Source organism: Takifugu rubripes, chromosome 11 (assembly GCF_901000725.2).
Source record: "Takifugu rubripes chromosome 11, fTakRub1.2, whole genome shotgun sequence".
Taxonomy (NCBI): Eukaryota; Metazoa; Chordata; class Actinopteri; order Tetraodontiformes; family Tetraodontidae; genus Takifugu; species Takifugu rubripes.
The window spans coordinates 4161074-4186113 of NC_042295.1; the positions used below are offsets into that span (position 1 = coordinate 4161074).

At 45.6% G+C, this 25040-nt stretch overlaps 1 protein-coding gene across 2 annotated transcripts in view; it reads left to right on the top strand.

Moving 5' to 3' along the window:
• Nucleotides 1-25040, top strand: part of clmpb (CXADR like membrane protein b) — a 45504-nt gene that overhangs the window by 12781 nt on the left and 7683 nt on the right. For both annotated transcript variants that reach the window (XR_003890026.1, XM_011608245.2), the window contains exons 2-3: nt 20660-20811; nt 23101-23305. Coding sequence is in view for 1 of the 2 variants with exons in the window: in XM_011608245.2 (XP_011606547.1) it covers nt 20660-20811; nt 23101-23305 (357 nt within the window). In the remaining variant the exon portion in view is untranslated. The remainder of the gene's footprint in view (nt 1-20659; nt 20812-23100; nt 23306-25040) is intronic.

The window sequence follows — 25040 nt, forward strand, 5'->3', positions numbered from 1 at the left end:
GCATCATGGTGCCTTGCTTCACGGACTGTTATCACAGCCTCTCGCCACGAAGCAACGGTGAATAGCATATTCCAATGATCCCGTCACAGGAGAACTATAATCTGTTTCTTCTGCGTGGCATATGTCCTTCCACTTCTAACTAATCCTTATTATGCCTCAGAAGCGAAGGTCATTGTCAAAGCCGAGGGGTGATTAAGTTAATCCACTTGTTTTCTGAATCCGATTTACCTCATTTTCCAAACTGGGGAACAATGTCCTGGCACAAAGACATCAAGATGATAGTGGTGCACACATTAAGAAAGAAGGCTCATATGCTGGAGAGGCTTCTATTATCTGCCTACATCATCTGTGTCCCATTCTGCACCCCGGTTCTATCAGCAGATTGGATAATGACTGCATACAAAGCTATCTGTGCCAACGCAGAGCGAAATAGAAAGTGAGAACAGAGCACAAAAGTTGTTCACTGGCTCTTATTAATGAAACCTTCTGTGTTTCTGCACCAAAAGATCAGCACAGCTAGGGACAGAGCCCTGGTGATCAGGAGCGCCGTGCAGCAGCCTGGCTGTTACGCAGTGCAGTAGCATGTAGCTGACTGTTAGCGGACCCACCCTGTGAGGGGATAGATTTTTTTTTACTGCTGCACTGGGCCGGGACAGATGCTGCTCAGGAATTATGCTGTACAGGTTTGTGCACAGAGGTATTCCGGTATCGGCTTCAAGGACAAACGCCTCTGCAAATAAGACCAAATCCATAAAGACTCATGGATGTTACTGCAAATAGTAACTTAATGTCTTTGTGTATCAAAATGTAAATATTGATTTACATGCAGGACAAAAAAAATGCAGCTTTTGTATTTTATAGGTTCATGCAGTGTTAAACAAATAAGAGCCATTGCAGAGTGTTTCCTGTGTGTGTGAAGAAGGCCTCTCCAGCCCACATTTCAAACTGCTGCGTGACTTTACGAAGCCCTTTGGGCTGCAGCTGCAGCATTTTGATCATGAGGCGTGTCCTCGCATAAGAGGCGAGAGAGAAATTTAAGACAGAAAATGAAGAGGCAGGAGTGGAAAACAGAGTGAAGTGGAGTGATCGAAGAGCGATGGACAAAAAAAACCACACAGCCAAATGAGAGGAAAGCCTGAAGCTGAGTGAAGCGAAGTGTCGATGTTTAGGAGAGCGTGCTGGGAATTTCTCAGTTAGTCATAATAAAAAAACGGCCTCACGCACAATTAAAAACACCTTCCAGTAAGTCAAGGCTGTAATTATGGAGGGGCAACAAGTCTGTGTGTGTGTGTGTGTGTGTGCGTGTGCGTGTGCGTGTGCGTGTGTGCGTGTTTCTCTCTTCCCTGGGAGACACTTCCACAGCTTTGCAAATGAAGGTGTGACCAAAGCAGGCGCAAATGGTGGCATCACATCTGAATAATGACTCTTTTATTTGGGCTTGTGTTTAGAACACGTCGCTGATGTTTTAGTTGCCCTAAATAGACAAAACCTTCCCCTCAAAAACACTCTCAGATTTGAGTCCTTATGTTCCCGTCAGATCAAATTTGTGTCTCACTCCCACGCTCAAGACAACAGCAACAACAAAAAGAGGGCTAATTTAATGGTTTTCAGAGGGGTAATGCAGGAAGAATCTATCTCTATAAATAAATGTGTTGCAGAGCCAACAATCTATGGACCTTCAAAATGATGAAGGTGCTCAAATTTAGACACATTATGTAAGATTCTGGCAATATTATTAGTCTTTTTCAAAGCTTTATAGGAATAAAAGAGTTTTGCTGTGTGTCAAACCTGGGATGTGATAAAAGTCAGAGCTTATAAAATCATCACTTGTGTTTCAGCAAGTTTGTTGTGTTTGCTGTGATTGAGAAGAAGCTCAGGTGTCCACGCAGATTCTGACGATGTTGCCAGGATGAGAGGAGTTTAGCTCGACCAATGTTGCAGCTCATATTCGATTCCGCACTTATGATCGTGGTACCATTTCTGGTTGTGTGTTGCAGCCGGCCTCTGGAGGAGCCGCCGCACCGCAACAACTGTGAAGTGTTATGCTGTTTTTGTGAGTGCGTGTCTCCCTCTCCCACCGAGGCCTGGTGTGTGTGCCTGCTTCATTTGGCAAAGGCTGAAGAGCCTTTGAACTGTAGCCGATTTGGGCTCATTTAGACTAGTGAGTCGAGGGAGTAATCGGTCCCAACATGTACGAGTCATCTAAATATTTAATCTCCACCAACTCTGAAAGAGGAAACCAAAACCCAAACTGTACAGATGCCTGAATCCACGCTGATTAAGAATTAAAGGAATTAATAAAAACATCTCATTATAGGAGCAAAGTGTGTCCTACAGACCTTAAATTGCTACTAATTTTCTTTCTTTATTGTTTTCTCATTGACTGTGATGATGAAGCAAGAAAAAAAAAAAAAAGGGAGTCGATCCTTATCGCCCGAGTTCGCAGGAGTTCCCAGGAGGATCTCCTCAACTCTGCATCTGCTACTGGCTTATAACTCTGTAATAAGAGTCTGTCACACATGTTTCACTCACACAACATCACAAATCATTGACTCTAAAGTACAAGTTTAGACTCGCAAGGCTTCGTCTTTGTCATGCAAATCTCCAGCAGCTGTGTAAGTATCCCGCAAATAAAAACATCCTAATGTGTTATAACGGCAACACTTCATCTGCCGATGCTTTGCTGCCAAGCTCTCACTAAAACTACATATAAAACAGTAAAATTGGGAGGATCTGAGCAGTGGAGGAACAGCTAATTGTGTGTAGTTATTGTTTACCCCAAAAATATGCAAATCATGAAGAATTGCACATGAAATACAACCTTATCATGGCTGCATTTCTGCTGCTCTTTCTTGTGTTACTGAGCTATAAAGTGGGGGTTGTTAGCAGGGTGGGTGTGCAGGTCGTGTGTCCTTTCAATCACACTCTGACACAATGTCTACAAGACACTGTAGATTTATCTAAGTGTTTCCTTAAAAACCCATTTTGCTAGAGCCAAAACCTCTGGGTCATCGGTCTGTGATAAAGCTTCGCTCGATGAGGAGCCAGAGACGGGGAGGAGGGATCTGGTTTGTGTTTGTAACTGATGGGGTGGGACGGGGCTGCCTACCAGATGTTGAAGCCGTGCAGGGAATCGTGCAAGGCTGCTCCAATCTGCTGCAAGATGTGACAACAGTTGAGGTGTGTCGACGATCGTGTCAGTTTGCAGCTGCAGCAATTGTCCAAGATAGGAAATGTTATTTTTCATTGTTATTTTTTCATTTTTCATTGGTGGATTTTCTTCTGCGGAATATTTCCAGATCCAGTTAAAAGCAACCTTAAGAGTTCCAGCTCGATCTTGAGAATGTTTGCGGTCTCAAGGTTTTTCTGCCCTCATTTCAGCCTGAGTTAATGGCTGCTACATTCTGCCACATTGACGCCAAGGGGTTACCTGGGGGGCCTAATCATTGGTCTTCCAGATCTCTGAAGCCACAGTTGCACCACTCCCATGGTATCAGTGAAGGATGGCCTATTAGCATCACAAGGATCATTGGTACGTCCCTGAAGCTGATTTAAACATGGCTGATGGGTGTTATTTACTGCATGACCCATGTGTGCGTGCACGTGTGCTCCGTTCGATGGACATGCGGATGTGCTTCAAGGACTCGGGCCCTCGTGGGCTTTAGAGCTCACAGTTCCCTGATCCCCCCATGATCTCACCATGTGATGGATCACGAAGGCTATGAGGGAGGGGGTGGCCAAGATGGCTGTCATTTTTTGAGCCAGATGTGTCACCTCTTTAGCCTTGGTGAATGGCTGGTTGAAGGTTGAAGGCATAAACTGCACAGTATCCTGAGACTGTGTGTATGTGTGTGTGTGTGTGTGCGTGTGTGTGTGTGTGTGTGCACCTTTGACAGCATTGCAACTGATGGCTTGTCACTGATAGTGGCCCCAGCAAAAAGCGAAGGTCACCGTCCTCCGGTGGTTTCATGGGGGCCTCTCACAGGAGTTGTGCTGTAGCTGTCAGCTAATGAGACTGTAGGTATAAAGGAAACAGGGGGTAGATCAAAGTCAAGAGGGAGGGAGAGAACAAGGAAGAGGGAGAAAAAGTAAAATAAGCTAATAAAATAAATTACATTTAAAAATCATCTTTTTAATTATTCTCTTCGTGCCATTTTGCTGGTTTGTCTCAACACAGTGGTAAAAATGGAGCGCCTTGCCAAAAGGCTCCTCAGCAGCAAGGACAGATCACGCTTTTAAATTGTGATTTTCTAACAGTGAATTTCCTCCCATCGAGCTGGTGGGGGAGGATATTGGCAGACATTCAAGCCGCACCACGGCGGCTTCTTGATGGCTTACCCAACATCCCTTGCTCCTGTGTACACTTGAGAGTTGTTAGCGTGTCCGTAAAAGGCTGCTTGGCTGAGACACTATCCAGTGACTCACCACCCAGCATCCACTCACCTTCTTCCACCATCCTACCCAAAACCCCTTAAAAGGTGGGGTCATTTCAAGAAGGACCGTGAACCACAGCTCGGATCTTCTTTTAGGTCAAGATGTAACATTTTGACTAATCAATATTCTGGACTGTGAATCTGCTGCAGCTGAAATGAAAAACGCTCTTTCCATGACACCCTGGCCACCCTGCCGTACATATGAGCTGCAGCCATGGCCCATCTCATTCATCTATGAGTGGGTTATGATTCCTCAAATCATGCTAAAGTCACTCAACCCCCCCTCCACACACACACACACACACACACACATATTGTTCAGTCCACCAAAACTCTATGTGAAACTGGGAGACAAAGACAAATTCTTTTAGCATTCTGTAGCTTCATCCAATTATCTTTAAGTTCATAACAATCTTTTTGAACCAAGAAAAAGGTTGAATTTCCTTTAATCGATTCATCTTGTTCAGGTTTTGTTCTGTACAGACCAACGTTTTCCTATCCCTCTGAAGCAGCTTGATCCGCACAGATGAAGATGTCTGTTGTTTTTATAGCAGAGCTCCGTGGAGAGCTTCCTCCCCCCATTCTTCACCGGTCAAACGCTCGCTCTCATCTTGGTGTTTTCAACGTGATCCACGCTCACTTTGACCCGCTCAGCTAAGGAAACAAATGTTTTTCAGTTCTGCCAGAAAGGACATGACATTTCCGTAATGTCTAACTAATTATGTGATTAGGAAAAGGACTGGGGGAAAAAAGGTAATAAATAGTAAAATGCCATAAACTTGTGTATTTTTTTAGTTCCACAATGGTTCAATAGCCAGAATTTTCTGTTGCGTAAACTTCCTGTATATCTAATATGATGCCACTGCTTTATCCTCTGCCTAATCCAGTTTGCTCTGTATGGGAAACAAGTGCCAAGCCCTTTTATGTTACATGTCAGAAGGCGGTTCTGGGCTCCTGCTGAAGGATAACTCCATATTTCTGAAGGAGACAGAAATTAGTGTCTGTTCTGCACTCTGCTGTCACAGTCCAGCCTCCCGCGGGAGCCTCTCAGGTGTTTAGGAATTTTGGAACAGAGGCTTTGAGAGGGGAAGAGTTTGGTGCCAAGTGACTTGAAACCTAAACAGAGAAAGAGCACACTCCATCCCCGTTGTCTGCTGCTCTGTCTTCCTCCTCCCTCCCATGCCTCCGTCTCTGTTCTGTGTCACATTCCAAGGTTTTCCTCCTTTCTGTCTGCTCGTGTCATCCCCCCCATCATTGCCCTTCATCATCATTTTCACCCACAGTCCTGCTTTGTGTCTGAGTCCCTCCACCTTTGTTTAGCTGCACTGCAGAGGACACCGAGCCTGAGGACAGAGTGTCAGGAAGTCAGCTCCCATGAAAGGCACTGGGTCCCACTCATGCCTGTATAAGGTCAAGAGACCGGCCGCTGGTGTGTGTCACTATGCACTCACACACTTTAATGCTTATCAGAAGCCAACAGCTGGTTGGAAAATCTACTCCACTTTGCTGGATTTCAGCCACACCTTAGAAATTGTTCTACATATATCATTGGGCAATTAAATGGAAAATGATCTTGCCAAAGTCTCGATCATAGTAATACTTTGTTTTACGTTAACACTAATATGAAGAAACCAGGTTTGCACTGGGGGTTCCGTTACAGACAGCTGTTGGAGGGTGCAGATATGGTCAGCCTGCGTGGGTGCAGCCTAGCAGCAGGCTGACGTGTGCCGTGCAGCCACAAGGACCAAAGGGGTGCTGCTCTCTCTCAGCTAATCCAAACAAAGCTCAAACTGAGCCACAACGAGGAATGTTTGCAGCGCTGCTCATGGTGAGGGTCAAGCACGCTGACTGGGTTGTTGTGCTCGTTTGGCTGCGTGGAGGACACTCATTTCAGCCTATTCAGTGTTATTTGCTCATACGAAAGCTCAGGATTCCATCATACACTGGCGTTAAAGCGCTGTGCTAACATGCTCTTCATATCCTCACCTGATTGCCTTGTATACTGACAGAGAGGTGACAAATTCCTCCTTGCAGGAATATATTCTGTCTTAAACAGAATTACAAGCAATCGAAGAGACACATGTTGTACATACACAAAAAAGGAGCGAGCCATCTTTTTCTGAGTGTCAGTGATTCTTCTTCATCTCAGTCTGCATGTGATTTCTCTTTGCTCGCGCAGAGCTGTCCTCCAATAAAAAAATGTTTTTTCTTCCTGATGGTATAACCCTCATACATTTCTGTTCCATTCCAGTGAAATAAACACATTCCTGTTTTGACTGTTTCCCACATTCCTGCTGAATTTCAGACCTCAAACCACAGACAGCTGATCTGCAAATTCCCTCTTTGGAAGCTTGATTTTTTTTTCTGCTTGAGCCTGAAGGACATTTACCGTTCTTAAAAAAATAAAAGGCTTTACGGCCTTTTACGACATCCCATATTCATAAAGAGAAACTTCAAGCTCCATTATGTCACCTAAAATGACATTTTAATGTCGAATATTGGGAAAAGTCTGCCTCCGTGCGGAGCGCCAATGCAGCCCGTGCCGCTTCTTTTGGAAAGATCCTGAAGTCTGAGTGCTGCTGTGTCCTGCTAGCATGTCAACAGGAAGCAGGAGCTTAGGTTACTGCAGCACACCTGAAGCTTTGCCGTGGTGGTGAGGCTGTGACGGACACGCGCTACTCTGACCAAACAGACGAGGGTTTGAGGCAGGTTTCCTGAGGTGTTTGGTACTGTCTTGTTTGTGTGCCTGTCGTTTGCGTCTCTCTCTCTCTCTCTCTCTCTCTAATCTAAGAGCTTTGTTTTGTGCTGTATCAGATCATTGTGTGTGTTTCAAACAATTGATCACAGTTCCCAGAAGGGTTTGTTACATATTCTACCTGGAATGTCTGGCAAATCCAATAGAGAACCCCCCCCCAACCATCCTGGGAAAAATCCAGAACATCCCTTGTTCTTCCAGCACAGTTTAGCTCTAACTCAACATGATTCTGGACAAATTTGACCAATATTGAAAGCTGCCAGGTGACGACAGTTTAAATCACAGAAACATAAAATGTCTGCTCTACATGTAAATTTAGCCTTTTTTTATTAATGATAATAATATATTTAGGTAGTAACACTGAGACAGATGTGGATGCAAAAACACACCAACAAAGATGCCCAAAGAGAAGCGGCAGTTTGATTTCCTGCCATTGTGCTGCAGGATAACGGAGAAACAATTCTTTTAATTCCTTGTGAATCAACTTCAGACCATTTGAGGCGAGCATTTAGACCTTTTCAAGGTGCAGAGCAGTAATATTAGAAAACACCGACGTCCATAATGCACGGACCTCGTCCCGTTCTGCTTTCGCTTCCAGCCAAAACTAACACAGCCTTTTCACAGGCAGGCAATTAAAAGCCAGTGACATTCAGTTGTGCCAGATACATGCACAGTGACATTAAAAGTGAAGCCTGCTAAAATAAGGTGACATTACAGCAGCAGCTCTTTGCCGGGGTGGTCGGTGACCATCTTTAATTCACTGAAGACTGCAGCACCGTCTGAGGATCTCAGCAGCAACTAGGAGCCCTTCAAATGTCATTAAGCATTTTTCTCAGCAGTTAAGGTGATCTATACTGTACTGGGTGAGGATGGGGGGATGACCCCCCCTTCTGCCCGTGCTCAGAATCAAAATCCCTCTTGTAACCAGGGAAATGTGAGGTGCATCTGTGATTTAATGCTGAGCAGAACAGTCCAGCCTTGGAACCTTAAGCCTGACTTGTGCATGACAAAGGAATATTTCACACAGTTCTTGCAGTGACGAGAATATATTAGCAATTCAGCCGATGAGGAACCCCCCCCCCCCCCCCCCCCCCCCCCCCCCATTCTCCCGTTACGCCTTTGCTCGCGTGCTCATGCAGATGCAATTCCCACACCCTCCTCCACGGTATATCAGGCTGGAATAAAGGACATCTCAGGGACACTGACGCTTGAAGGTCGCACCGTGGAGTCTGCAGCACATTGCTGAGGGCAGCATTATTCTCTTACTCCAATGCACGTGCTTGTTTACAAATCTGCTAGGTAGGCATGGGAAGCTGTGTGTGTGTGTGTGTGTGTGCGTGTGTGTGTGTGTGTGTGTGTGTGTGTGTGTGTGTGTGTGTGTTAGTTAATTAGGTATGGATGATGGTAGAGAGTATGTAGGAGGGGAAAGAGGACATGGCTCTGATGCGCTGGACCTCGCTGAAGGCTGAATTCTTCTGCTCATTAAACAGAACAGGAGCATTCGTCTTTGCTTCGCTCACACGGCCTTCGTCAGGATGTGATGCAGGCCCGAACGCACCGCTCACCCACCGCAGGAACATTTCCATTATTTACAAGTGCCACCGATCTCCCCTTCATATTTGCCGGACCCACGATTTGGCTGGCATGCATGCCTTCAGCAGTACGTGCACATTGTCATGCGTGCACAGGAGAGTCAGATGGAACCAGAGCTTTTGCCCCCCCCCCCCGACCTGTCCTCTGATCACACAGACCTCTCCTCCACAGCTGCAACTGTCACACCACATCACTGATGACAGACTAATACAAATATTAATCTGGGGGGGTTGATGGAAGAAGAGAGCTTTTTGATGCCACTTCCTCCTATTTTCCCCTTTGCGCACAGATAAAAACTTCATCCAACAGGGATGAAGGAAGGAAAACTGTTCCTGCTGCATCAATAGAACTAAACACATCTGCTACAGATAGATCGACACCACAGAGAGTTGTTATCAAATCATGTTGGGTCTTTGTTATGACTGAATTGTGACATTGGGATGTTTCCACGTGTTTCACATCTGGTAGACGTTTCCAGCATTCATGTTTTTCCAGCCTTTGAGACCCACCGGATATGGGACACAGGTTGCAGATGTAAAACGAATGTACGACAAGAAATCAAACATTTTATCAGAATTTTTTACAAAAATGATGAAGTGGTGGTTCAAGACTCTGCACTAGCCAGTCCATTTAGCCTCTCATCCTAGTTTAAACAGTCAATTTCTCCTCACTTATCGGTCCATTTGTCATCTCTGGCCCATCACAACCAGTCCATTTAAGACTGAGTTGAAGTTTTGTCAGTGCTGTGATGTGTCATGTCATGCTGTGTGTGTGTCTGTGTGTCTGTGTGTCTGTGTGTGTGTGTGTTCCCTGCCCACAAAGGGCAGAAGATAGGAAAGGTCAGACGGCATATTTGGACCAATCAGAAGTATGGATTAGAGTTGACACTTTTTAGACATATTGATGCTACCACCATAAGGACAACTATGCAGTTCTATATTTGGTGAAGCTGAAATATGTTCGAGTCCCATTTCATGCTGTTTAGATGTGAGCGTGCAGTCTGTTGTGAGCAGCACGAACCTTTCGGTGGTCAGAGCTGATTTTAACCTTTGCGTGGGCTCTAAAATGCCAGGGAACCAAACATCTCTCATTAATCTCAAGACCAGAGCTCCTTACATCAGCAGAATCTGCAGAACAGAGAACTTCAAACCTTTTTGCAAAAGAATAAACCCCTTTCCAACACTGCCACCTCCGTTAGCCCCTCCCGCCTGCACTCTTTCTTCCTGCACCTTGTCCTTTTTTTTTTAATTACGAAAGGACAACTGCCCGAGGACTCATGCATAAGGGACAAAGCACTTAGCATGTCTGGCCCCAACGAAGATTCTGCATTCTGGTTCCCAAAATAAATCCATTTATTGCTCCCTCCTGGGTGTGCTTTCTTGCGTGTGCCTAAAAGAAGCAGCGTGTTGATTATATCCTTAGCTTCCTGTAGACTCCAAAAGCTTGAGCACGATGACCAAATTCAAATGAAAGGACCGGGGGACATGAATTTGCATAATACACACACTGAGCAAAAGAAGGAGCTACAAGGTAGAGCTACAAATGAAGTCAATTTTACTTCCATGAAGACAAAAATTAGAGTACGCTTGTACCCCCCCACCAATTCAATGATGTATCCTCAGATACTCCTCATACAAATTCATCCTAATGTTTAATTCACTTGAAAGTTGAGCACAGTGCCTGTTTTTTTTTTTTTACCCCTGCTCCCACTTTCCCCCTCTCCCTGTGGCAATGTCACAGGGGATTAAGTCAGGGAGGCCAGGGGACTTGTTTGGGATTCATCTGGAGGGAGGTTGGAAGCTGGTAGTGGTACCCACAGGGCAGGCAGCCAGCAGACTTACCCCCCCTCCCCATCTTCCTCTATGTACACCGGCGGGAAGCTGAACATGCTGTAATGGGCCTATTAGCCATGACGTAGGGGGAGATCTAGTGTCAGATCACGCATCCCATAATGACGTCAGCACAGCCTGCGTTAGGATGACTATTATTAAATCCAGACGAAGGGATGTTGATTTAAAGAGCACATTTATTAGATCCACTGCCCCTTCTCATCCTTCATCATGGTGTGTTAGAACGTTTTCACCACCGAATGAGTTTCCTCTTGAAATGTTTCCCTCCGATTTCCAACAAAATGCTCCCTGCTGATGTTAGAATGTGTAACCAAAAAAACGTAAAGCATAAAGCAAAAAAGCATAAAGACCGCTAAAAAAGTCCTCATGTAATATTTACTAGTTTAGAACTTCAGGGTCACCAAAAAGAAGGAGAATTCCTCCTTTCTGCTCTGAATCCTAAAGCCCTTAGACATGCAATCTGACCTAAACTGTTTCCAGCTTTTAATCAAATCAAGTGCTGACTTTTCTATTTACCTGTAAATAAAAACATCTGTACCCTCAACCACACCAGGAGAGGGTGGGAACATTAACTTTAACACACACACATTTTTATTTATAGTCATGTAGCTCAAACCAATAATATTAATTCAAACATGAGTCCAGGGGTGTTTAGCAGTCAGACCAGGTATCATTGTAATGTGCTGCCAACGATAACTGAACAAGAACAAGACAGGAGTCACGCTCAAGTGGTTTTGCCTTGTTTGCCAGCAGTCTGTTTGTAAGGAAAATGAGTTTGTGGGACCAGTCTGCAGGATAATAATGCACCATGCTGGTGTCAAGGGAACCAAAGTGCTACCTCAATTCGGTGGGACTCGTTTCCTCTTAATTAGTCTTCTCCTTTAATTAACTTGTGTCTTGTCTTTGTCTTGTCAGAGGATGCTTTAGCGCGCCATTTAGCCAGATCAAACGATGTTAACCACCTGTTGGCCAAAGCCGCTGTATATTAAAAACTCAGTCACGTAAAATGAGCTTGGGTGCGAGCGACCAGCGTGTTTGTCAGCTAGCAGTGGCTGCGGCTGACCAGCAGCACCGGCAGAGAGCTGGGAAACAGCTCTCGCCGTACTCTACGCCGTACTCTACTCTCTCAGGAGAGCAGGCCAGAGACCGTCCATGGAAACAGGCCACCAATCAGTGGCTCACGCAGCCGCATACCTTCATCACCCAGTCCATTAATCCCGCCTGTTTTGTTCCACGCTGTTTCGCTGTACCCAGACAAACAGTCGTTCTCCTCCAGCTGCTGTCACACGTGCGCACACTGACATACCCTCCAGCAGAGTCATGCTCCGTTGGGGGGGCGCCGGAGGTGGTTGGCTGAAGAGGAAACAGCACATGTGTGTGTTTGTTTGGGCTGTTTCTTTCGTTTTTAGTCCATGTGAATTACGTTTTGCCCAACACTCATTGTAATGTATGTGGACACACAAATGCACATCGTGCCTAAGAGGCCCGGAAAACAAAGTCACGTCCTGTAAATAGTTAGCATTTAGTCTTGACGCGCACACTGCACATGAAGCCCTCACAGGCTGTATAACCACCCTCACAACCAACTGAGCCTCTTCCTCCATTAAGTCCACCTCCAGAGATCCTCCCTGCAGCAAACGCTGCCATGTAAACTCCAACTAAACTATAAGTTGTCAACAAATTAAGAAGAAGAAATATGGCCCATCCAGACAGCAGAGGCTCGCTGTCATGGCTCCAACAGGCTCAAAAGTCAGAGTTTTTTGTTTTTTTCGTTCTCTCGACATTTCAAGCACAAGTTGGCTTTTTTTTAAATTTCCATCTTAACCCTGACTTGACCACAGGAAGTGGAATGTTCCATTGTCACCCAAGCTCCTTCTTTTGATGGATACGTCTAAAAAAGGGTGAGACCAATGAAAACGTCCAGCTGTGGCAAGTTGTTCCTTAAATCTACGCATTAGCAAAAACTTCAATAACATTTCTGGAGTTTTTTTTTTTATTATTGTGGAATGGATTAACATCTTGTCACTGATGTCAGACTGACTGTTTGATTCCTGGGGTTTGAAAAATGGCATCAACAGACTTTTTGAGCACAGCAGTTAGAGGGTTGAGTTTTAACTGTGATTGAATGATTAACAGCAAAATGAAATATTTATACTATCACACGTGAATGTGTCGCGTTCGTCCTGGTCTTATACTGTGCGGTTGATGAATAATTCTTGCTCTTGCAGTATGTCCCCATTTCCTTTGGCACATCAGTTAAGAGTTTCCAAGCCAATGTCCCACTTTGTGGCATCTCAGCTGCTGTTCACACAGAAACTCAATTCAAGATGACAGAAAGTTTTTAGGCTGAACTTGATTTCACGAAGCGTGTCTCTTGAAATTGCTGCTTTCTTATTCTATGTGGAGGAATGTAGTCTGCGCTTCATGGGGGAAACCGCTGTAGTGTGAGCCAATCACAGGGTTTTGGCGTGACCCTTTGACCTGTGCTCCTCCAGTGCATCCCTGAAAGCACGTGTCCTTCTCTGAGCTGAAATAAGCTGCCTTGGCTGCAGAGAGTGCCGCACCTCATTTTAATCAGGCTAGGGGGAGTGAAATATGGGCCTGGTGAGCAGGCGGTACCCGACCTCCATTCATCTGGTTTCAATCTTCTCTCCACCCTCACTTGCGGCTGTGGGCATTCCATTTCTAGACCTTTGGGAGAGGGGGGGTTGGGAAGTGCTGAGCAGCACAAAGGCCAGGTTTATTTGTTTGAGGGAGTGTGCCTGTGTGTGCACGGGGACTCACAAGCTCTGGTTATGATTAAAAATGTGTAACCGATGCCGTCCTTCACATTTATGTGTGTAACACATTTTCAGTGAGGTGTGACTCCACAAGACACTGAATACTCTCATTGTTCTGCTAGCAAAGATAGCAGCTCTAAACTCTGGCACACACACATCGTAGCCAATAACTCCTGATTTTTAGATGGCTTCTGGTCAAATAAATAAACATTAGGGAAATAGACATTCACGTCTGTTTGTGCAAATAAAGTCGTGCATATTGTTGTTGTGCTTTCATGAGAATTCCTCATCACGTTGGCCTCATTCCTCGCTGTGTAACTGCCCCACCAGTCCACACCTTCAGGTAGACAGCTGCCAAAGCAGATATGGCGTCTTCCTTCCTGTGGGTCAATGGCTGCTATCACCATGTCCTCCCTTGTTCTTGTCTTGGAAGGACAGGTTGTCTCTTTTGTCCCTTGCAGGAGGAAACATTGGCTATTACAGCATCATACCTCCGTTCAGAAACCAGGATTTGGTATAACATTCTTCCTGTAACTGATCTAATAAATAAGTTCTCGTATGCACACCCCTGTGTTATGCTAGCGCTGGACACGTAGGGAGGGAGTTAGCCTCCCGTCTGTTTTCAATTAACCAAAGCTGTGCAGAAAGAGGGGCTGCTCTGTATTCAGTTCTTATTTGCATGCGGTTCTAGTCCAGTAAATTAGCAGGACTTGACTTGAGACAGTAACCTGAGTGGACTGAATGATGGAGTTGTCTCTCAGGAAGAGGATATGAAGAACCTCTCCAGATTATATTACCTCTCTGAACACAAGCTTCTACTATTTAATATCTTACCATGTTGCTAAAGCTTAACTTCAGTGCTGCTCCAAATATAGCGCTAGCTTGAGGCTTGTTTTTCTCCTTTTCCCCCTGTTAGTCACGTGTACGCTAACTTAACCGTATCATCCGCTGTGCCTTTTATTGTCTCCCCACAAGATGGTAAAGACTTCTTTGAAACTCAGCTGCATTTAATAGAAGTCAGCTCTTACGGTGTCAGAGCTGGATAGTTTTAAAAGTTTTAATTGGTCTTGCGCTTTTTTGATGCATCCATCTGAACGAGCTTGGGTGACAGCGGTAAATTCCACTTCCTGTGGTCACGCACCGCGTCAGCTCTAGTTTCAACCTAATGGACGTAAGAAAATGCAGATTGCAGCAAAACCTGCTTGGCAGCACACAAGCTTATTAAGTATCGATCCGCTGAGGTCAGTGTCTATGTCGAGCCACTCCAACAATATGAGGGAAGTTCTTTCACTGTCTCGCCAGGCACAAATTGAGATTAGACTACATAAATAACCAGGAAAAGTGCCCACGGTCATGTGTGCCAAGAAAAAGGAAGAAGAAAGATTGTTTATCTGTGCGCTCTGGGCATTTTGGCTGTTTAATTCATATCAGGCCCATCTGTTCAAGCTCCAGCAGTGGATGATGTCGCTGATATGATGTCATTCCATACCAGCAGGAAAGCTTTAAGTTGATCAGCAGCAGGCAAAGTCGGCTTCTTCCCCGTTTTAATGAAGACAGACAATCTTGTTTCTCTTTGCACCATCTGGCTTCAGGAGACGGAGAACAACGGTCCCCCGTGTCGACCATCCTCTGGTCTCTGCACCGTCGGTGGAGATCCCTGCCGTGAATGTTGTCCATTCTCAGTCCCAAAAGTCCTGCCAAAAAAAGCACAAGCAGGAAGAATGCGTTCCAACAAAGGCTGTTGAACAGGGAGCGTTCAGGGATGACTGAAAGTCACGTCCAGGGAAAGTTTTCTCTGTGGCAGAAACCAATTTTGATTTCAGTCCAAGCAGATGCTGTAACTGGATTTGGACTTGTCGGATTCAGATCACAAATTGGTGATTTTCCTCTCTGAAATTCAGATGGGTGCCCTCGCGCCAGGCGTGTATGTGAAATGAGTTTCAGGAAAAAAAAATCTTATTCTTATTGCTTATCTTTCCATGTCAAAAGATCCAAATCTGTCTGCTCATGGCAGCAGGTTTATTCAAGGCGCCGCTTCAGCAACCATGGTGTTCCTGCTGCTCTGGGACTGCCACACAAAAGAAACATTATCATCATTTTCATTGGTATAAGAAAACGTTGATGATGGTGATGAAATGCGTTTTCATTAGAAGAAGAGAGAGAGTGAGAGAGAGAAGTAGCAGACACACACTGTGAGCATGTCTTTTGTCTCTCTTTTGTCGGTGTCACTCTTTCCACTTGGTCACGCTGCCTCTCTGCGTATTTTTAGAAAGCAAGTTCGGGTGGAAAGAATTCCAAATCGGACTGGTTTACCTTAAATACGCTTATGTAACCCCTCCATTTAGGTTTTTGAGCCTCTGTTGCTACTTTATTTCAATCTGAGGTCATTCTGCTGGTTAGCATTAGATGGCTTTCTTCAATTTACTATAGAACAAGATTGTATTTTACCAGAAATGCATCCTAATAATGTGATGAGAGTGTAGCTTTTCCCCTGTTTGCTGCTTAATGCAGATGTATAAAGGAGATGAAGCATGGTGGACAGCTCCACCGCGTCTGCTGTGACCAGATGCACGGCTGATAAGATATGTATAGCACTGTAAGCAGGTTTTGCTGGCTGTCCCTCTCTGGAGGACTGGTGTAATTAGCTTTTTTCTCCATCCTTCCCCTGCTTCCTTATTTTGTAGAAGGAAAAGACAGAAAGCTTCAGGGGAATTAAAAGTGCTTGTTGTGAAACTAATTTTGGATCTATTTTGGGAATCTGACAGCGGGACGGTATCCCTGTCGCACGACATGACAGCACTGAAGGGGCCATGAAAGGGATGCTAATGAAGGCAATAAGAGAGCCACAAGGTGAACATTTAGCACTGTAGTCTTACATTATTCAGCCCTCTGAGCTATTTCATCTTCCCTTTCCCACTCCCACTCCCTCTTTTCCCATTCACCCTCTGGCTTCAAGGGTGGGTCTTGATAGCATTTGTTTATTTATTTATTTGAACCCTCCTCAAAACTATGCGGGTCCCTAGAAGCCCCTCATCAAAGATGAACATCAACACAGTCACTGTGCTGTTACTGATAGATAGATAGATAGATAGATAGATAGATAGATAGATAGATAGATAGATAGATAGATAGATAGATAGACAGACAGACAGACAGACAGACAGACAGACAGACAGACAGACAGACAGACAGACACACACACACACACACACACACACACACACACACACACACACACACAGAAGACTAAACTATCGTCACACCCTCTGTGTCAGCCGACGAGAGCAACGGTTGCTGGGTGTAAGACGAGGAGGATTATGGGATTTTACCCCTTCAAAGAGCCAGCCTCCAGTCAGAGTTAGACCGAAAAAAAATCCTTTTTTAATTTTCACCGAAGCGCTATATTTATGAGTTGGACCTTGCAACTACAAAGAGCCGAGCAGAGTGCTGCACGCGGCGAACATGTGTTTTAATGGGACATGATAACCTGGTACGTTTAAAGATGCTCGTGTCAGAAGAAGCTGTAATTAAAAAGTCATCTGTGGCTGGAGGAATCAGCATCTCTCCCTGAGCGAACATGGGAGCAGTTTCAAACGAGCGAGGCAGCCTCTGATGTGCTGCTGCAGCCGAAGGTTTGAGCCTGTCACGAGTTTGCCTGGTTTGAAATCCTTTCGACGCTAATCGAGAGCGATGAACCACCTAACTGTGAAAGTCAGCCCTGTGTTAGTTATTTTTTGCCATTTTTGTACAATAGCTGTTCCCTTTGTAGGGAAGCTTTCTGTGCCTCAGCTAAAATCTCATTTTACCAACAATAAGATTGGAGCCATTCTGTAGGCTGCCAGACTGAGCAACGTGCATTAAAACCCAATAATTAAGGGACCGTGTATGAAAGAGAAAACCAGACGTCTCCTTGGTGCTTCTGTCTACTCTGAATGGCTGTAAAAGACCTTTTAGCTGGCGCAGGCAAGAAATTTCAGCCCGCTACTCTGAGGACACCTCCATCCGTCTTTGCTTTTAGATGGATCAAAAAGCCAGAGTTTGCCTCTCTGTCAGACAGTGGAAGTGTGTGTGAGACAGACTGTGTGTTTATATCAAGTACAGCTCACACAAACCAGCCACAGCGGCGCTGAGCAGGTGTTTGGACATCGGCTGTGTTTGTGGAAATGAAGCAGATGTGAGCCAGTGCTAACCTGTCTCGAATACCTATTATAATCTGTCCCCACGCTGATGACCTGCAGTAGGCCCTTAAAATAAGCATTGTGCCATCCTTCCGCCCCTCCCTCAACCTGTTTTCTTCTGTCCTCTCGCTCCACCCGCCCTCCGTCTCTCGCTGTTCCCTTCCCGTCTCTGATCCGCCATGTCGGAGTAGCAGAGGTCAAAAGCTCTGGACGCTGCAGAGGCCTCAGCCTATCCAATGTGCTGACGGCAGGGATATGGGACTTGACTTTGGGCAGTGTGAAAGATCCAGGCCTGTCTTGTTTGTCTGTCTGTCCGTCTCAGTGGCCACACTATAATAAGATTGCAGGGCTCTGAACGGCAGATTTACTGGAGCACAACTCCCCCTAGGGCCTTGTCATAGAAATGGGTTCCTCTACATTTCACCCCGGCCTCTCTCTCTCTCTCTCTCTCGCCCTCTCTCTCTGGCTCTCTCATATATTTCTATTATTCCTCCTCATCCTCTTTCCAAACCTCTTGTGTCAGCACTGGCCTTGTTTTGTTAATTATGATTTTCTTCTTTCTTTTCCGGGTTTAAAGATTGAAGCTAGCCATAAATGCGAGTAGGACGCTGAGCCAAACAGGGTTAAGAAAAGTCCCAGTGAAGGAAAGAAGGGTGTCGAAGCCAGCAGCCATATCACAAGTGCTCTCCACATTCATATTTCCCTCAGGACGTCCACATTAGGATGCCCTTTCTCAGATCTGTGCGGAATGTTTTAAGGACATGTTAATACACAGAGCTGTGAGCTGGAATCCAGGTTTTTAACCATTGTTTCATTCTTGTCATTTAAATTGTGCCCAACCAAATGTCAAGGTCTTGAACCAAAATAAAACTGGCACCGAGATGATGCTGTCATGTCTCTTAGCTAATGTTGACACAAATGATGGGCTCTTGCTGTCCAACCATCCCAGCTGTGTACACTTTGTGGTGAATGAGGCCAAAGCAAATGCAGAAGCAACGCTGTGCGTCATCGCTTCCACAGACGGAAAAGCTCCCCTGCAGCCCCCGAGGTGTCACCAAAGCTTTTGTCTGCCTCATTCTTTCATGTATTAAGATGGTTGACAGGTAGCCTTTACTCACTCCCAGGAAGAAGGAGCTCACCTTTGCTAGTTTTAAGAGACATTCACAATAAATCAGTGTCTGGAATCACAACCCCAGCGTCAGGAGCGATGAGCCTTGAAGGCGAGTCTGAAGCTGAAAACAAGGAGGAGGGATAAACATTATGAAGAGGGCTGCTGTACACTAATACTTACAGGTTATGTGTTTTGATGCTTCTCAATGGAGGAAGGCAGAGCCAATACCAAACCGGGAGGGGGGGGCTCCCTGCTAGAGCAACCAACAGAAGCTCCACCCACATAGTGGCCTTTTCCTCACTCTGACAACACTGATGAATTCGCAAGTGCCGCATTAAAAACTTAAAAGCCATGTCCAGAACTTCCTCAGTAAGCAGGTTCCTCAACTATCTGCTGACTAATGGTGGGCCAAGAGAGCAGAAGAACTTCAGCAGCTCAGAGCTGCCAAAGGAGCTTGGACACAAAACCGCCGTCTCTCTGCGTGAATGAAGGAAAATCCTGTTAGTTTTCCAAAGACAGACGCCATGAGATGAACCCAGAGCTCTGACAAAACTTGGAAAAGTGCTAGAATCTGTCAGATGATGTCATACGTGAGGGTGAAGTTGTTTGTGTGGGACGCGCTCCTCGCCCCCGTGTCCTGCGTCAGCACTGACTCACTGGTTTCACGGCACACGGCTGACATTTTGATTGGCCCGGAGCTCCCTGGTGGGACAGGGCGGTGGCTCTTGTGAGGGTGGACTGGGGAGCGAGTGAACAGACACTGAGTGCTGGCCACATTTGGCCCCCCTGAGGAACATTTGACAGCATGTGATTGCGTCTGCTGAGCATTCTTTTCCTGAGAATCTCGCTCCAATCACCGCCGTGCAGACACAACATCTCCTGTGCTGTTTGCTGAAACCGCACGGCGCTCTTTATTTATTCAGCGAAGGAGGAAATATTGAACCCTCAGGCTTTTTAGCAGCATGTTAATGAAAAGAAGATGTAACAATATTTACACAGCCCGTACATTCCAGCATACGTCTGCTGGCTGGATAACTTGATTTTAAGCATTCTGAAATCCCTCAGAGCTTCTCTTTCAGTTAAATTAAAAGCAGGTAGTTCATTTAACTGCTGGGGAGCCAAAAATATCAACTGCTTTTGTCTGTGTTTAGCAGAGCTGCAGCCTCTGAACCGATGGGGGGTCAGATGCTTTAGCACGCACCATCCCCTCGAGAAAAACGCTCACACACAAAAACACCATCCTCACGTTGAGCCTCCAGCAGAAGCCCTCGTGAAGCCTTTGGCTAATTCCACTCAAGCCCACTGGGCTGTCGGGCGTCCTCCAATAAATTAGCCTGACTGCGCTCCCACTGAGACCCAGGCCCTGACAGGCCCTGGCCACCACTCAAAGAGATTCGCCTGTGCACACACGCCGATGATGACTGCAGCCTTTTTCACTCTGATCTTCACAGAGGAGTGGGGGCCTTTGGGGTCAGTACCAGTGGTTCTCGAAACAACTGTCCAAAAATAAAGAAGAGTAGATTCTGAATTTACATGAAATCGCCCGACGGTTGTGTTGAGTGTAAAAAATGCTCACTATATTTTGCTCACTAGGGGTTTTCTCACTTTCAACGATAATCACCAAAAAAAAAATGTTTTAAACCTTTTTAGTTTCAATTTGTATCTTTTTTCTAGCTAGCATTAGAGAGATGTTGATAACAACGACGCCTGCCCAGAGATGTTCCTGTATATAATAGGGTCCGGGGGCCTTAAGGGGGGGAAGAAAATCTTAAAACGTATTTTCTTTAAAGCGACTGTCTTCAGAGTCTGACTGACATCTTAGCCTCCATCAGTCACTGATTGAGTTTCTGGGTCATACCTCTCACTGTGTCTTCCTGTCTCAATTTTCCCTGTTTCCAGTTGTCATGGTAATGGCAGCCCGATCTGACATGGCTCTGCCTCTCTTCTCTTCTTCCTCAGTTGCACTCAGCCTGCTGTCAGCAGATGCTCAGATAGAGATGAAGAAAGTGGTCGGGGACAATGCCACCTTACCCTGCCACCATCAGTTCCCCACATCTGACTCGTTTGACATCGAGTGGCTGCTGCAGAAACCAAACTCCAAACAGATCGTGGTAAGATAAGATGTGTTTGTCTGTTTGATTCCTCCCCACCTTCCCGCAGCCTGGATTATCAAGGCTTTAAACTGAAAACAAGCCCTTTGAAATTGTAATTTCGCCGAGTCTTGGCAGTGATGACACTGTAATCCACCCATAAATACTTATTGTTAAAGATGGATTACCTTTTCACAGGAGCACAAGATCATTTCTATCTTCCTCTGAAGGTGAAAAAACCTTTTTTTTATCCTGGTAAAGCCGAACATAAAGACAAGAACTACTTAAACGCACCTTGACAGCTTTGAATCTTGTACTTACAGGTTTTATGACAGGCTGATTTATCCAGGCAACATTTTCTCTCTGTGCCTCTTTGTCTCTGTCTCTGCAACTATTTAACTCAATCCCCAAAGTTCTTCTTGGAACAAGGATCTTCCTGCAGTTCCCCAGATTCCTTTAGTCTTGCCTTCAGTTGTGACACAAACCTCCTATGAATATTTCCGGCTTAGAAGAACAATCAATGCTGACCCCCTAGAATGTAAATGTTGGCAACACTCTATCAGAGACTCCAACCTCTGCACATTTCACCTTAGCATGTGCCGCCAAAACCAAGAGATTTAAATCCGCGCTCACGTTAAACTAAACACAAAGGTTTGTCCACTGCCTCCAAAGATATCTGGGTTTGTTGAAACAGCTTTGACTCTGTGCTTCTCCTCTCTTTGTCTGATCAGAGATACGGCATCAAATCTAACCAGCTTTTATCAGAAGGAAGGCAAGTGTTTCTCTGGAATGGAGGCTTTTGTTTGATCGGGGTAGAGACGTGGAGCCGTGTGAGGAAGGAGAGGACTGAAACAGAATAAAAGAAAGGACAGGACAAGTGTCTTTGGCTTTGATAAATCACACAGGTTTATGAATATTTAACGAGAAGATAACAGACGGCAGCATTAACTGTCCGTCCGCCTGTCCGTCCGTCTGTCTGTCTGTCTGCAAGTCCGTCTTGAGGGTTATATAATGAAGCTCAGTCTGCAGAGGGAAACATCTACCTGCACACAGAGCTGCCGGTGCATAAGTACTGATATAGCGAACGTTCCACCAATCGTATTTAGCATCCGCATTAAAATCACCAGTCTCTTTTCACGTTGCATGAAATGAAAGCGTGAAATTATTCTACGTGATGTCATTTTTTTCTGACAGTTTTTCAAAGCAGAGGTATGATTATGCCACCTGTAGGAGGGGGCGTGCGCACCTCCGTGGTTTCAAACACTACCCGTAGCCTTTAGCGCTGTCCTATATTTGTGTTTGCATTCAGACCACATCGGCACATGTTTGCTTGTTGCTGCTTTGCATGTGTGGGTCTGTGCATGTGCGTGTGCATATAAATGGCCAGTCGTCACCTGTGATCACAACAGGTGCCCCCGTTTGGTTGGTACTGATGTGCTGTGGCACCAGCATTTAGCAGCCCCCATCTGCAGGCCCTCACTGGCCCTGAGTAACAGGCCACTACGACAAGTGTGTGTGTGTGTGTGTGTGTGTGTGTGGAGGGAGGGAGGGAGGGAGATGTATAGATTTGTATAGTTTTGTTGTATGGTTGGACATATTTTTATGTCATGACTGAGTTATTCACACAAAAAGAGCCGCCGACTCCTCCTGTATGTTTGTGTCTTGATTTTGACAAAGAGAGAATAAATGTAGATAATTTTATTTCAAAAGAGGTAGGAGATCTTTACTATTACGGATTATATAAATGAATCAAATCCATCCGGCCATCTTCTTCCACGTATCCGGTACCGGGTCGCTGGCGCAGCAGCCTGAGCAGGGACATCCAGACTTCCCTCTTCCTGGACACTTTCTCCAGCTCTTCCGGGGCATCCCAAAGCCTTCTTGATGTTACTGGCTGCCGACAGCCACGCATGAGTATTCCCAGAATCCTCCAGCATATGCGTTCATTCATTTAAAAGGAGTGTTCATTAATTATTGGTCGTTAACGATGATTCTGTGTGGCTCCCTCCTACGACAGTAACACACAGATGTGGCGGAGCTGCACATCAGCACTGTGGGTTTAAATATGAATGAAAAGCTGTAAAATAAAGTGAGTGACCTACATCACAGTTTGAGGGTTTGGTGTGACTGAATATCTGCAGACATCTGCTGGATTTGAAAACATGTCCAATTATCGTCGTTCCAAGTGCTGCCATCAATATTGTCAAGAAGAAATCTTTTTTGGTTAAATTTCACTCATATTCATCCATTTGGGTAAAACAGATTTGTTATTTTGTGTGAAATGTTGAGTATATGCTGCGCTCTGTGCAGATGATCACCTTCTTCGGGGGCCGGGTGTACACCAACGAGGCGATGGGCAGCGAGGCCAGCCGTCTGTCCTTAGCCGGGGACTACCTGAGCGGGGACGCCTCCCTCCTGATCAGCGACCTGCTGCTGACTGACTCTGGGGAATATTCCTGCAAAGTCAAAAGTGGCGGGAAGATACAATGGAACCGGGTCAACCTCATCGTGCTGGGTGAGCATTGTCAGTGCTTCATCCGCGAGGAGATTTAGTTACCAAGAAGCCCAGACCCATTTATACCAACACACACTCACACACGCAGACATAATGAGTGGATCATTAGCCTGGCACACTTCCTCCGTCACGCTGCCTGATCTAATGATTCACTTTAATTTAGACTCTGTGATTTGATTTCGCTCAGGCTTCATTTGGATTGCTTTGATGATGAGGTGAGAGCAGAAACATAGGAGTCGGTGGACGAGCACGGAACGGATTGATTATATCAGCGTCAGAGATGCAGGGACAGGTCTCACGATGCACGAAGGTCAGAACAACCACAGAGCCCTGTGGAACCGGATTCACTGGCTGAGAATGTGAGAACTATTGTCCCAGAGAAACATAAGTGGAATAATTAACATTGTCAGAATTCAACTTTTTCCTTTCATTCTCCAGAATAGTTGCTAGGTTTGCTAGTTGGCTAGTTTACAGGTAAAGCCATAACCTGACAGGGGAGGTAAAGTTCCAGCAAAGTGGGAACACACCAAATAGAAATAGTCTGGAATGGTTCATGTGTGTAGCCCAGTCTAAAACACTAGGTTTACAGCAGGGGGCTCTGCTGGAGTTCCTCCTCATCATCTTCATCATCCTTAATATAACCTGTAGATGAGCTTCAGAGGAAAATTGTTTCAGTGAGTCGTGTCTGTGACTTTAGTCTTACTTAAGCTCTTCTAGCAGAGAAAAGCCCGTTTGAGCCTCTTTGAGGTGCAGCAGAGGGTTTGTTGTGAATTTTATCCTCCTTTTTCCACCCGTTTCATTTGTCGGATGTACAGATGGTCATAAATGGCCAATCCCAGTGTTCATATGCTCCTCTGCCAATAAATCTCAAATAGCTCTGACCAACTCTGAAGGAGAGACAGCAATAAAACAGTCAGGCCAACAACTCACTGGTGGGAGGAGCGGAAAGCAGTTTATTAATCACCATGGGAGATTAGTTCAACCTACTGGTTCTACTGGAAGGACTGTCTGTTGTTCCTCTCACTCTTCTCCTCACTATAACTGTCTGCCTGTGGCTTTTTGGTGACACATTCTAAGCCAAGCTACTAGCTTAGCAGTAGAACTGATGTGGTGTGAACATGTGTCAGTGTGCGTGCTTGCACACCTCCACTGGCGGTGTAGCAACAACAGCGATGGCTGAACACCTGTGCAGGTGAGGGTGCCGATGGCATTAATGGGTGCGATTGAGGTGCTTCCTGTTTGCTGAGTCTAATTCTGTGGCAGGATCTGTTGGGGACAAATAGAGGAGAGTTTCTACGTCCAAACAGAGCAGCTGCCTCCAGCTACTGGACTAGGACCACGACCTTTGACCTGTGCAGAACACGCGACCACAGGCAGTGACAGCCACCAGCTTTGGGTCACATCGATCCATTGCCAAGGGACCTTTTTAGTCCATTTCATTTTATTTTCTTTACACTTTAGTCTTTACTGCTCCAGTACTCCAGCTGCTGTAGTTTGTCTCTGCCAACATACTCACGGGCATTGTGGAGCTCAGTAACCTTGTTATTAGTTTTGAGATGCACGATTCTGTGCACGAGCTGACCTGCTGATTTGGATGTCAGTCGTCCAGATTCTGTCCTGCTTCAGCAGAACCGTCAATGAGAGGCAGAAACCACTCTGGCTTCAGCCAAAGCTCATAAGTGATGATGAATGAAACCGCTGATCTTCTTAGTGTTTAAGTCATTCACTGATTCGT